The sequence below is a fragment of the Oncorhynchus nerka genome, linkage group LG2 (genome assembly GCF_034236695.1).
Source record: "Oncorhynchus nerka isolate Pitt River linkage group LG2, Oner_Uvic_2.0, whole genome shotgun sequence".
Lineage (NCBI taxonomy): Eukaryota > Metazoa > Chordata > Actinopteri > Salmoniformes > Salmonidae > Oncorhynchus > Oncorhynchus nerka.
The window spans coordinates 69615223-69628460 of NC_088397.1; the positions used below are offsets into that span (position 1 = coordinate 69615223).

The 13238-nt window shown below is 39.5% G+C and overlaps 1 protein-coding gene across 29 annotated transcripts in view; it reads right to left on the reverse strand.

Moving 5' to 3' along the window:
* Positions 1–13238, reverse strand: part of LOC115140752 (gastrula zinc finger protein XlCGF58.1-like) — a 40053-nt gene that overhangs the window by 12611 nt on the left and 14204 nt on the right. For 14 of the 29 annotated variants that reach the window (XM_029679090.2, XM_029679335.2, XM_029679196.2 and 11 more), the window contains 13 exons: positions 11419–11502; positions 9333–9416; positions 8679–8762; positions 8003–8086; positions 7630–7713; positions 6950–7033; positions 4117–4200; positions 3659–3742; positions 2846–2929; positions 1796–1879; positions 1151–1234; positions 881–964; positions 498–581 (listed from right to left, as the gene is read on the reverse strand). In XM_029679090.2, coding sequence (XP_029534950.1) covers positions 498–581; positions 881–964; positions 1151–1234; positions 1796–1879; positions 2846–2929; positions 3659–3742; positions 4117–4200; positions 6950–7033; positions 7630–7713; positions 8003–8086; positions 8679–8762; positions 9333–9416; positions 11419–11502 — 1092 coding nt within the window. The remainder of the gene's footprint in view (positions 1–497; positions 582–880; positions 965–1150; positions 1235–1795; positions 1880–2845; positions 2930–3658; positions 3743–4116; positions 4201–6949; positions 7034–7629; positions 7714–8002; positions 8087–8678; positions 8763–9332; positions 9417–11418; positions 11503–13238) is intronic. The other 15 variants (XM_029679113.2, XM_029679169.2, XM_029679136.2 and 12 more) reach the window with 15 other exon arrangements.

A 13238-nucleotide genomic window follows, 5' to 3' on the forward strand; every position in this document is an offset into this window, starting at 1 on the left:
AACTCACTTTTAAAATGGTAGAAAATATAGGGCTTTCCATCCACTGGGTTCAGAATGTAAACGTGAACTTGTCATCAAGTGTGATTTCTCTCATACCTAAAACAACACTTGACACGGAATTACAAGAGAGCTAATAATAAGCACAGTGTTATCAACATGCAGCAGAATGGACCCGTTTTTGGATGGTAGAATTACTTTAACTACTTCTTGTTAAGGTTACAAGAAAAAAAAGTATGATAACACCTGCTCAATTTAAATAGTCTCGGGTTGAAAATAGAAGACAATTTGGAAGAGATCCGAATCCGCATGCTATTGAGGTGCGAGTTATCGAACAGTCGGTGTAGTTGTTTTTTCCAAAATAGCAAAACACATCACATGAGCTGATGACATCATCTGGTAGTAATATAAGCCCTTGTCCTTAGAAGAAATGGAATTATGGACGTTTTGAATATCAAACCTAACATGCAAACATTTCACCAATAGCCTTAATGACATACCCATGTGAGTGACGCTGTGTCTCGCCAGGTGGTGGCGCTGAAAAAACCTCTTGTCACACATGGTGCAAGCGTACGGCTTCACCCCTATACACACAGAACAATACATTACTTTGGTTCTCAGAATTAATCCACTGAAGTCTTCCAATATTATGTGTATTCGGTTAAACTAAATGAATTCTTTATAAGCCACTGCTGTCCATACAAACTTATGGGAAATTGTGTTTTTCATATCCAACCTATCCGCAAATAATATATATATATATATTTATATTATCTATACATTTCTTTGTGCATGACTAGCATATAAATCCTGCCAACCCTGTATACTAGGATTCAGGTGTACCCTGATCTTAAAGACATGGGTACGGTGAACGGACCCATACCCATATGAGTGATGCTGTGTCTCCGCAGGTGGTGGCGCTGAAAAAACCTCTTGTCACACATGGTGCAAGCGAACGGCTTCACCCCTATACACACAGAACAGCATTGTTAATGCTGCACTCTCCATCGATTGAAGTGTTCCATATTAAGTTCAGGTATATACCAGATGTTCTGAGCTTTGGGGGGGGGGGTCTGGTGCTTTGAGAATATGTATACTAAGGTTCAGGTGTAGCCTGATCTTAATGATGTGGGTACGGTGAGCGGACCCATACCCATATGTGTGATGCTGTGTCTCCGCAGGCGGTGGCGCTCAAAAAACCTCTTGTCACACATGGTGCAAGCGTACGGCTTCACCCCTACACACACACACACACACACACCAGCAGATTATTTTGTGTCTCACTGTCCATCGATTGAAGTCTTCCAATATTAAGTTCAGGCATATACATTTATACTACATCGATTTCGTATAAAAATCACTGATGTCGTTAACATTCAGGGTATTCACACTGAGGAATCTAAATACTCCACCACCTCAATTGCGTGTGATTTTTTTTAATCTTATTTTTTAAATCAAAAAGGTGTTGACAAGGTGCAAGAATTAAGGGTGGCCAATAAAATGTAGAATGTAAGAAATTGATGACAAGTTTGATCTTTTACCATTAACTTCACACCAAAAACAGTACGATAAAAAAATATGTACCTAGCTCTGTTATTGTTATCAACGTGCTAATTTCAAGCAGAAGGATTGAGTGTTTTTAAAGGTGTTTTTGAGATGCAAGAAAACCAATTATGGTAACACTTGCTTAATTCAAATATTATTGAGTTAAAGTGTTTAAACCTCGCCAACTATGTATTATGTAGGGTTCAGGTGTACCCTGATCTTAAAGACATGGGTACGGTGAGTGGACCCATACCCATATGAGTGATGCTGTGTCTCTGCAGGTGGTGGCGCTGAAAAAACCTCTTGTCACACATGGTGCAAGCGAACGGCTTCACCGCTGTACACACAGAAAATACAAAATGTCTTTATGTCTCACTTTCCATTGACTGAGGTCTTCCAAAATTAAGCTTAGGCATATACATTTATACTAAATAGATTTTGATAAACCACTGATGTCAATGGTGGTGTGTTTGACTGGTCCTCAGAATCTCGTATTTCCCAGTTGGTGAAGTCATCGTTATGACATGAGTGCGTTCAAGCGCTATTTTAGTTGGCGCTCACAATTTTTCAACCAATGAGATTTAAGCTTAATGGCGAAGAACCAATGTTGCTAGCTTGCTTATTACATTGACAATGTGTCAAACTAGCTACATTGTAAATGGCTTTGTTTTACCATATTTTGGTCTAAAACAAAACATTTGGGGCCCAAGTTTCCCACCTCTAACAATTTGGAATGTCGTTCAAGTGGTTATTTCAGAGTCCGGACCTCATATTTTCGGATTTCCAACAGCACTCGAACGCACCATAACTTCCAGGGTATTCACCCTGAAGAATACGATTTCACTACCACCTCAATAGCTTGCATTTTTGGGTCTATCAAAAAAGTAAGGTGCGCAAATTAAGGACGGCCAATTAAACATAATTCGATTAGGATGAGACAATTTTACAAGGCGTCCATCCACGGAGCTGAGAATGTAAGAAATTGCACTTGGATGATGAGAAGTTCATGATCCAATACCATAAACTACATCACATTCAGTACCATCAACAATTTATCAATAGTGCAACATTCTTATCAACATGCTGCTTTCAAACAGCAGAATTTAAGGTTCAGTTGGTAGCCCCCCTTAACTTCCCTAGGACCATGATTTATCCAACAATCTAAAATGTTATTTAATCATAAACAAATTCTTGGCCATCCTTGATTCACGCAGTAGCTAGCATATAGGCTAAACCCTTCCAACTCTGTATACTAGGGTTCAGGTGTGGATTAATGACATGGGTACGGTGAAGGGACCCATACCCATATGAGTGACGCTGTGTCTCCGCAGGTGGTCCCGCTGGAAAAACCTCTTGTCACACATGGTGCAAGCGTACGGCTTCACCCCTATACACACAGAACATTATTATTTTATGCCGCACTCTTCATAAATTGATGTGTTCCAATATTAAGTTCAGGCATATACATTATCATAAATTGATAGCTTATAAAATTCACCCTGAAGAATCCGATTACACTACCAACTCAAAAGCTTGCGGTTTTGGGGGTTAATCAAAAAGGTGTTGGTATAGTGAGCAAATTTTGGATTGGCCAATAAAACACAATTCATTTATGATGAACCACAATTTACAAGGCGTCCATCCAGACTTCAGAATGAAGGAAATTGCACTTAATGATACAACACAGTAGATGAACTGATGACATTATCTGCTGGTAGTTCAAAGCTTTTTTAAAGCGCTCAATTTACAAAGTTGCAAAAAGAAAGTGGTTTTAGTGGCAGTTTATGACCTAGTGCTACTGGGAACTTCGCATGTACAACATAGCAATGATGCAATATTACAGTTTTCATCAAAGGAGTTCACTTGTAAAGGACTGCAAATCACAATCATTATGTATAGAAATGCCCGTCTTTAGTCATCACTACTCCAGCATGTCTTGAAAATTAAATATATTGTACTTTTTATTTAATCTTTAACTAATTTATCATAAATACCTGATCAAATCAACTGCTATTTTTGCAAAGTCTTACATCTTTATTGAACGTGTGCCTGTGACATTTTTACTAACATCCTATACTAGCTTGTATGTGTGATAGGTACGGTGAGCGGACTGTACCCGTATGTTTGAGGCTGTGTCTTGTCAGGTGGTAGCGCTGAACAAACCGCATGTTACACAGGGTGCAAGCGTAAGGTTTCACACCTAAACCCACAGAGCATCAATACATCATTTCAGAACCTCGAATTTTAGGTTTAGATATGAATATACTTGGAAGTTAAATTGATTGGTAGTTTACCACTATACCATAATATACTCACGATTAACAAATCTTAAAAAATGTTTCCCCCAAATAAGTGAGATATTTTTAAAGGTGTTTTTCAAAGCTTTGTCCACAACACGAGCTGATGATGTCACCTGGTGGCAAAACTAACCCTTCTCATCCTTAAGAGAAATTGAATTATGGACTTTGATATCAAACCTGCAAATAAAATTGTGCTCATCTTTTTTTGTGCATAAAACCTGCAAACCCTTTATACTAGGGTTCAATTACAGGGATACAGTGAGCAGGTGCATACCCATATGAGTGAGGCTGTGTCTTGCCAGGTGGTAGCGCTGGAAGAACCTCTTGTCACACATGGTGCAACCAAATGGCTTCACCCCTATACACACAGAGCACCAACTTCAGTATAAAAAATGTCAACTGCCAAAAATGATCGATCTTAACTTTACTGTAGCTCGATAAGCTTAGCAAAGTTTTGGTCTTGTTCACCAGACAAATTACATTGACAGAAAATGTTGTTTCAGTGGTTGGTCAAAAAGGTGCAATCTACTAATCCAATTGGGACACAATTTCAGTGCCCAATGAGTAGGCCATATTGGGCTGTTTCCATGTTCAAAGGGTAATGCTAAGAAAGGTAGTGCCCTAATACACTGCAATAATATACCACAAAACAACTGTTGTAGCCTAAGCGTGGCTAATCGCTGCCAATGGTTTAGCTAATAACAATTGCAATTTCCGAGTCAGGTTAGAATTTTGGGTGAAAATACTGGTGGACAGATGGCTTCACGTCATGCTGTTCATATGAACATTAGATGTGAAAATTTTAGGCAGTTGGTACATATTTAAACATCACACACATTCACACAACCATGTGATTTTTGCCATGCTATTGTGACGTCTCAAACTCCTGAAGCCGTCCGACTCCTGCTACAATCCTGAAATCCATCAAAGTAGGGCTGGGCGATATGGCCAAACTATCATATATTTTTCACATGCTGGCATTTTAAGTTTTGAATAATAACAAATTCTAAACGTTTTAGGAGTACCTACACTGAACAAAACTATACAACTCAACATGTAAAATGTTAAAATAAAATATGTACAAAAAGCTTATTTCTCCCAATTGTTGTGCACAAATTTGTTTACATCCCTGTTAGTGAGAATTTCAACTTTGCCAAGATAATCCATCCACCTGACAGGTGTGGCATATCAAGAAGCTGATTAAACAGCATAATGATAAACCAGGTGCACCTTGTGCTGGGGACAATAAAAGGCCATAGTAAATTGAGCAGTTGTCATAACACAATGCCAGACATGTCAAGATAAGGGAGTGTGCAAATGGCATACTGACAGCAGGAATGTCCACCAGGGAATTCAATGTTCATTTCTGTACCATAAGCCACCTCTAACGTTGTATTAGAGAATTTGGCAGTACGTCCAATGGCTTCACAACCGCAGACCACGTGTAACCATGCCAGCCCAGGACCTATACCTGGTCTCTTTACCTGCGGGATCTTCTGAGACCCGCCACCCAGACAGTATTTGTCTGTAATAAAGACCTTTTGTAGGGAAGAACTGGGCATGGCTCAGTTAGCTGCACCCCTCCCCAGTCATGTGAAATCCATAGATTAGGGCCTAATGAATTCATTTCAATTGACTGATTTCCTTATATGAATTCTAACTCAGTAAAATTGTTGTATGTTGCGTTTATATTTTTGTTCAGTATAGTTCATGACCCTAGGGTGAAAACGCATACGTGATTTCAATGGGCTTTTCGCTATTCTTATTGTTTTATATGGTTGAATCCATTGCATTTTTGTTATAATTTCCACACTGAGCCATGCAGGGCTGCATGATATGGGCAAAAAAACAAAGTCTAGTTAATTGGTGAACTGTTGGAATGGAAATAGAATTAATGTTCTAATTATATAGTTAGAATATAGTGGGCAGCAAATTGAATATATTGTTGTTTAACACGACAGACTGAATAAACCAGAGAGGAATTATTGAAAGGGTAGGAACCAAAGTACTAATCAGTGTTTCCAGTTGACCCTAATTAGATGTTACATTACATGTTATTTTCTTCAATCATGTAGCTTAGCCAACATATTCATGCTTTACCTTTTCCTCTCCGATTTAAAAAGATATAGGTTGTTCAAAACATGCTTATCTAGGCCTACACCAGCACTGGTACCATGCTGTATTAGATGGCTACATTTGTACTGACTCTTAGTACATTTAGCACGCTAGCTAGCCAGCTAACTAGCTATATTAGTATTAGCGGCTAACAAGATTTATTTTAGCCACAACTTGCTATTTAACCATGCAGACTGCAGTACTGAGTTAACGGCAAGAAAGTGCTTGTGACTCACGTGGTCGAGCAGCTACCCTCTCGAGTGAGTGGGCAGGGCTTAGTGTGGAAAGCGTAGTGCAGCAGGAGGGAGAAAGACGAATAAAGTAGCAAAACGGTGGAAACGCGCTGGGAGTTGTGCATTACATTTAACAAACCAAACTTAGAAAAATAGTTATATTAGGTAAAGTAAAAACCCAAACAGGTCCGTGCATCAATACCGGTAATATAGTAAAATACGGTATACCGACCAGCCCTACATCAAAGATGGCTCCCATTGGAAATTTTTTGAAAAACCAATGTTGCAGCCTAAAATTTTGGCTCTTAGCCAGACTAGCTCAACTCCAAGATGGGGGTTTAAAGATTTTATATTAGACCTGGGGCTTGATTAAATGGGTTCATTTCACTAACAAGCCTAATTTCTAAACATGATATGATGCTGGTTAACTAATGCTGTGCAATGATTTAAGGGTTGGAGAATAATCCATCATAGTCCTCTAAACTGGTTACCTTGGAAATCTTCTGCCTATGTAGAACAATATTCAACATCTTTCTCTCAGAAAACCTGTTCTGAAAGGAAACATGGCTAAGCATAAATGCAGTCTAATTTCTAAATAAAATGCATTTAACAATACAAATTCGAGTTTGATGCAGCCATATGTATCAATTAAATTCCATTTGACCCCAACATCACATTTAACCACAATGCTTTGGGGCTCATGCATGGCATCTGAGGCCAGATTGAAGCGAGGGAGGGATTCAAAGTGAGATCACATACCCGTATGAGTGAGGCTGTGTCTCTCCAGTTGATAACGCTGAATAAACCTCATGTCGCACATGGAACAAGCATACGGCTTCACTCCTAAACACACAGAGCATACAAATATTAGCCATCTTTCTGTTGCAGTTTTATTCTATTCTATACATTTGCATGCTCAATTTCCTGCTTTACAACTTAAATAGTATAAACAATCACATACAATGAAAAACCATACTTTGATAAAGAGTGTCCTTACCCTTAAGAGTACTAGGAATTACATTCCTCATATCATACAAGGATTTTCTCTAAAGTTAAAAAACAATGTCACCTGGTGATAATCTCTCCCCTTGTTACAAATAGTCAATTATGAGGAACTTGGTCACTGACCAAAAATATTTTTTTGGTCAGATCACTGACCAAAAAAATAATAATGAAACAATACATTCTTAATATATAATGACATCACTCTAATATTTGATAATATGGGGATTTTTCTTTAGAGTGGACAGTAGTTTCCAACAAAGCCTCTTTATTCCATTCACTGAGATTGAGAAGGGTTTACCAACACAAGGACATTCAACAATGAATGTTCTGTCTAACTTAGTCTAACCATAAAAATATTCATAACTGAATAATTTTGAGTCAGCAGCTCCAGTAAAAAAAGTACTGAGTGTAAGATGGTAAATGAGCACTCATACCCGTATGAGTGAGGCCGTGTCTCGCCAGGTGGTAACGCTGGAAGAACCTCATGTCACACATGGAACAAGCGTACGGCTTCACCCCTATACACACACAGAGCACCAAACTTTAGAATAAATCTAAAGCAAGAGTGTACCTGCAACAGTCATGTGAATATAGAAAGGCTTGTTTTAAGAACATGTGTTAACTGGGTTTGAATTGTGCCAGACACCAATATATGTATGAAAAAGTTGGAATTCAGTGGCCTAGTAAAGGTAGAGGCTTTAAAGTAGTGGCAGCGGTGCAACTTGTCCAAAGAACTTCTATAAACAACTTCTTGGTCTCCATCCGTAGCCAACATATGTGAAATGGGTATGGTGAGAGGACCCATACCCGTATGTTTGAGGCTGTGTCTTGCCAGGTGGTAACGCTGGAAAAACCTCATGTCACACATGGAACAAGCGTACGGCTTCACCCCTACACACACACACACACACACACACACAGAGCACCAGTCAATACACCCCTATACACACACAGAGCACCAGTCAATACACCCCTATACATATACAGAACACCAACTTTAGAAAAGTCTGCATCTTGCCCTTTGATAAACTAGAGTCCTTAACACACTCAAAGAAAGCCAGACATGCCAGAACATTGGCAGCAATTAAACGTCACAGCCATGCAAACTTGCACTGACATAAGTGTTCAACACAGTTGATTTCCATTCAAAATATTTAAATGGCTATAAAGTAATCTAAAACAAATCACGAGCATACCGCAGTCATTTCAGTATAGAAATATAGCTAATTAATGCACTCTCACTAAAGGGTTGGTTGGGCAATTTTCAACGATATTGCCAAGATACTAATCCAGTGAATCCAGAGATATTAACTGAAAGCCACAAATTGTTTAGCGGTTCTTAAACTTTAGTTTGTTGAGGCTACACGCCAGTGTACGCAAGAACATAAGAAACTTGTGAATTGGTGCAACACCAGTGTTTCCAGCCCATTGTAAAAAAATATAAACAAATAAAATAAAAAGGGCATGGTGTGCGGACTCATACCCGTATGAGTGAGGCTGTGTCTCGCCAGGTGGTAACGCTGGAAGAACCTCATGTCACACATGTTGCAAGCGTACGGCTTCACCCCTATACACACAGAACATCAATATTTTAGCTAGCTGCCAACGTCTTGTTTTTTTTTTTAAATGCACCAAGTTGTCACTATGATGTCAAGCCTTGTAAGAGAATATACTTTTCTAGCATGATAATAGTATGATAATGGCTTTCAGCTACAGAACTCTATCTGAAGACACTTAATACAATTTGACAAATACATGGCGATTCATTTAAAATCATGAAGTATTGTACAAAGCGCCTGAGATTACCAAGATTTTTTTTTAAATATACCCAAACTTCAGTTTATGGTCATGTAAAGTACCAGTCAAAAATGTGGACCCACCTACTCATTCCAGGGTTTCTTTATTTCAACATTGTACAATAATAGTGAAGACATAAAAACTGTGAAATAACACACATGGAATCATGTAGTAACCAAAAAAGATTATTCTCCAAATTAGAAAATACAAATCAGGAAAAACCTTGAATGTGTAGGGGTCCAAACTTTTGACTGGTACTGTATGTTAACTCACGTCATTGAGGAAACCTGGTTAGCACTACAATGTTACTCTATAAGGGCTATGGTGAGGGGGCGCCTACCCGTATGAGTGAGGCTGTGTCTCGCCAGGTGGTAACGTTGGAAGAATCGCATGTCACACATGTTGCAAGCGTACGGCTTCACCCCTATACACACACACGCAGAGTATCAATATATTAGCTAGTGCTCTTATTATATAAAGTGGAACACATACCAATTCCCTAATCCCAAACTACGAGCATACATTTCATCAAAATGTAAGGACTGATAAGGTATATTACTAGAGGTGTCAATGTTTGTTGCTATAGAGAGCAATTACTTCCCGATTAAGTCTTAACCTTTGGCGACAAACAATCAAGCATGCATTTAAGGTAAAAACAAAATGTTATTATGCCCAATCAAGCTCAATTAACAAAAGCCAAAGGTCAATTTGGGTTCAATAGCAACAAACGTCAGGATTCTACCACAAAAACATTAGCTATAAATTAGGCAGTTAACGCTCACATCAAAATAAGCTATTTGGCTAAGAACTTGTTTTTATCTACAAAACTTAGAAAATAGTCAGCCACATTCTGTACCAACTTCAAGCCATTATCAATTACATTTGAGCTACCTAGCCATGAACAACTACCAGTAAATCATGTACAAGGATTAGACATCGAGAGAGAGCGAGAGACCATTCCCTCTGTGGGCAAGAGACAGACCTTTTCCGCATAAGTCTAATAGTTTCAAACATTTTAAGTGTCAGAATGGTCAAATACATATCACTATATAGTATGTCTGCATTTCTACCCACATTACATGGCCAAAAGTAAGTGGAAACCTGTTTGTCGAACATCTCATTCCAAAATCATAGGCATTAATATATAGAGTTCCTCCCCCTTTGCTGCTATAACAGCCTCCACTCCTCTGGGAAGGATTTCCACTAGATGTTGGAACTTAGGAAGCAAGTCCCCGCAGCATTCAGCCACAATAGTATTAGTGAGGTCGGCATGGATGTTGGGCGATTAATCCTGGCTCGCAGTCTGCGTTCCAATTCATCCCAAAGGTGTTCGATGGGGTTGAGGTCAGGGCTCTGTGCAGGCCAGTCAAGTTCTTCCACATCGATCTCAACAAACCATTTCTGTATGGACCTCACTTTTTGCATGGTGGCATTGCCACAAAGTTGGAAGCACAGAATCGTCCAGAATGTCATTGTATGAGGTAGCATTAAGATTTCCTTTCACTGGAACTAAGGGGCCTAGCCCGAACCATGAAAAACAGCCCCAGACCATTATTCCTCCTCCACCAAACTTTACAGTTGGCACTATGCAGTCGGGTAGGTAGCCTTTTCCTGGCATCCGTCAAACCCAGATTTGTCTGTCGGACTGTCAGATGGTGAAGAGTGATTCATCACTCCTGAGAAGGTGTTTCCACTGCTCCAGAGTCCAATGGCGGCGAGATTTACACCACTATAGCCGACACTTGGCATTGCGCATGTTGATCTTAGGCTTGTGTGCAGCTAACAGTTCTTGTGCGGACGTTGCTTCCAGAGGCAGTTTGGAACTCGATAGTGAGTGTTGCAACTAAGGACAGACAATTGTTGCATGCTACGCGCTTCAGCACTCTTCGATTTTATTCTGTGAGCTTGTATGGCCTACCACTTCGCGGCTGAGCCATTGTTGCGCCTAGACGTTTCCACTTCACAAAAAAAAGCACTTACAGTTGACCGGGACAGCTCTAGAAGGGCAGGAATTTGACAAACTTCCTTGTTGGACAGCTGGCATCCTATAACGATGCCACGTTGAACGTCACCGAGTTCTTCAGTAATTGTCATTCTACTGTTAATGTTCGTCTATGGAGATTGCATGGCTGTGTGCTGGATTTGATACACTTGTCAGTAACGAGTGTGGCTGAAATAGTATAATCCTCTAATTTGAATGGGTGTCCACATACCTTTGGCCATGTAGTGTTTATGAATGCCACAATTTTTGTCCTAGCATAAAGATTTGTCTCATCGTGAGCTCCTGAGGCTGGCAGACTGTCATGTAAGAAATACATATTTATTTTACACTCAATACATTTCTACTGAGAGGCTGCTCTGTGACAAACAGGAGTAAAATGGGTCGCTTGTTTTATGTGAGATGGGTACGGAAAGAGGACTCATACCCGTATGAGTGAGGCTGTGTCTCTCCAGGTGGTAACGCTGGAAAAACCTCATGTCACACATGGAACAAGCGTACGGCTTCACCCCTATACACACAGAGCATAAAAATATTAGCTATTCAATCTGCACAGAATGAAAAAAGGTTTTATACCAATTGCAAATTTCTGTCAATTCAAACTAGAGTAAGATTGGTTAGATTTACAAGGATAAACATACGGCCAAATGAACAAACACAATACTTGACACTAACCAGGTTTCCATCCTACCTTTTTATGCAAGTAAAGTCAGATAAATATCATAACAGGCCTAATGGAAACATGCTTTTATATGCAAATATTGATATAATAACCACCATATTGAAGGAAACGTGGAGTGACGCGATGACATGTGTGGTCTTTCCATTTTGATTTGTTGAGAAAGCATGCAGTTTATTAGTCTACAGATTAAATAAATTATGATTACTGCATTGTTGGGATTAGAGTTTACAAGAAAGGCATTTCACTGTACTTGTGCATGTGACATTAAAACTTGATGAAATAAGTTATGAACTTCACAGGGTGGTGAAAATGCAAGGTGACGAACTTGATGCTCCTTTCCAATAAATAGAGGGTCTTATTCTGGTGACATGATGATCGATTCTTGGCTGCCGTTTATTTTTTATTTGTCAATCTCACTTTTTTGTCTATAATCATCATGTAGGCCAGGTATTCCCAAACTGGGGTATGCGCAATGGCATTGGGGGTACTCCAAATAAAATTGTGATTCACATAAAAAATATTAAAAATAAATAAATAATAATAATTCAAAATGTAGTGTCAACCCTTTCTCATTATGGGGAATTGTGTGTTGATGGGTGAGTTTTTTGTTGTTGTTGATTTAACCCATTTTTAATTCAGGACCATCAAAGAGGCGCAAATATGATGAGAACTACATTGATTTGGGTTTCACTTATATTTGGAGTAGTGCCTTTCCTCGGCCACAGTGTGTTATATGTGCAACGGTTCTCTCTCAACTCGGTGAAACCTTCACTCAAGTTTGAGAGAGAATAAAGATGACTTTCAAGTAGTAAGATATGTATAAAAGCAACAGATACCATAAGAAGGGGCTAGAAGTGTCTTATATGGTGAGCTACCGAGTGGCTAGGACAGGCAAGCCCCATACTATTGTGGAGGACTTAATTCTTCCTGCTACCGCAGATATGGCTGGGACAATACTGGGAGAGAAGGCCCAAAAACACAATACAGACAATGCCTTCATCAAACAACACTTTCACAACGCATCAGTGACATGGCAGGAGATGGTTTGAAACAATTACTGCTTCGCATACAAGCCAGTGAATTATATGCGTTACAACTGGATGAGTCAACAGACCGAACAGAAACCAGGACAACAGAAGAGGATATTTTTTAAGTACTGGACAGCTTTGTGACATCAAATGGACTTTGGTGGTCAAGATGTGTTGGTATCTGTACCGATTGCGTAAAAGCCATGACAGGGAGACTTTTTTTAATTTTACATTTATTTAACTAGGCAAGTCATTTCAGAACAAATTCTTATTTGCAATGATGGCCTAGGGACAGTGGGTTAACTGCCTTGTTCAGGGGCAGAACAACAGATTTTTACCTTGTCAGCTCGGGGATTCGATCTTGCAAACTTTTGGTTACTAGTCCAACGCTCTAACCACTAGGCTACCTGTCGCACATACATAGTGTGGTAACGCGCATGCAAGCAGTTGCTCCCGACGCCACTTGGGTACGCTGCAGCATCCACGGAAAGGCTGTTGCTGACAAGGGATGTTCTCTCGCATGAATGATCTGAATCT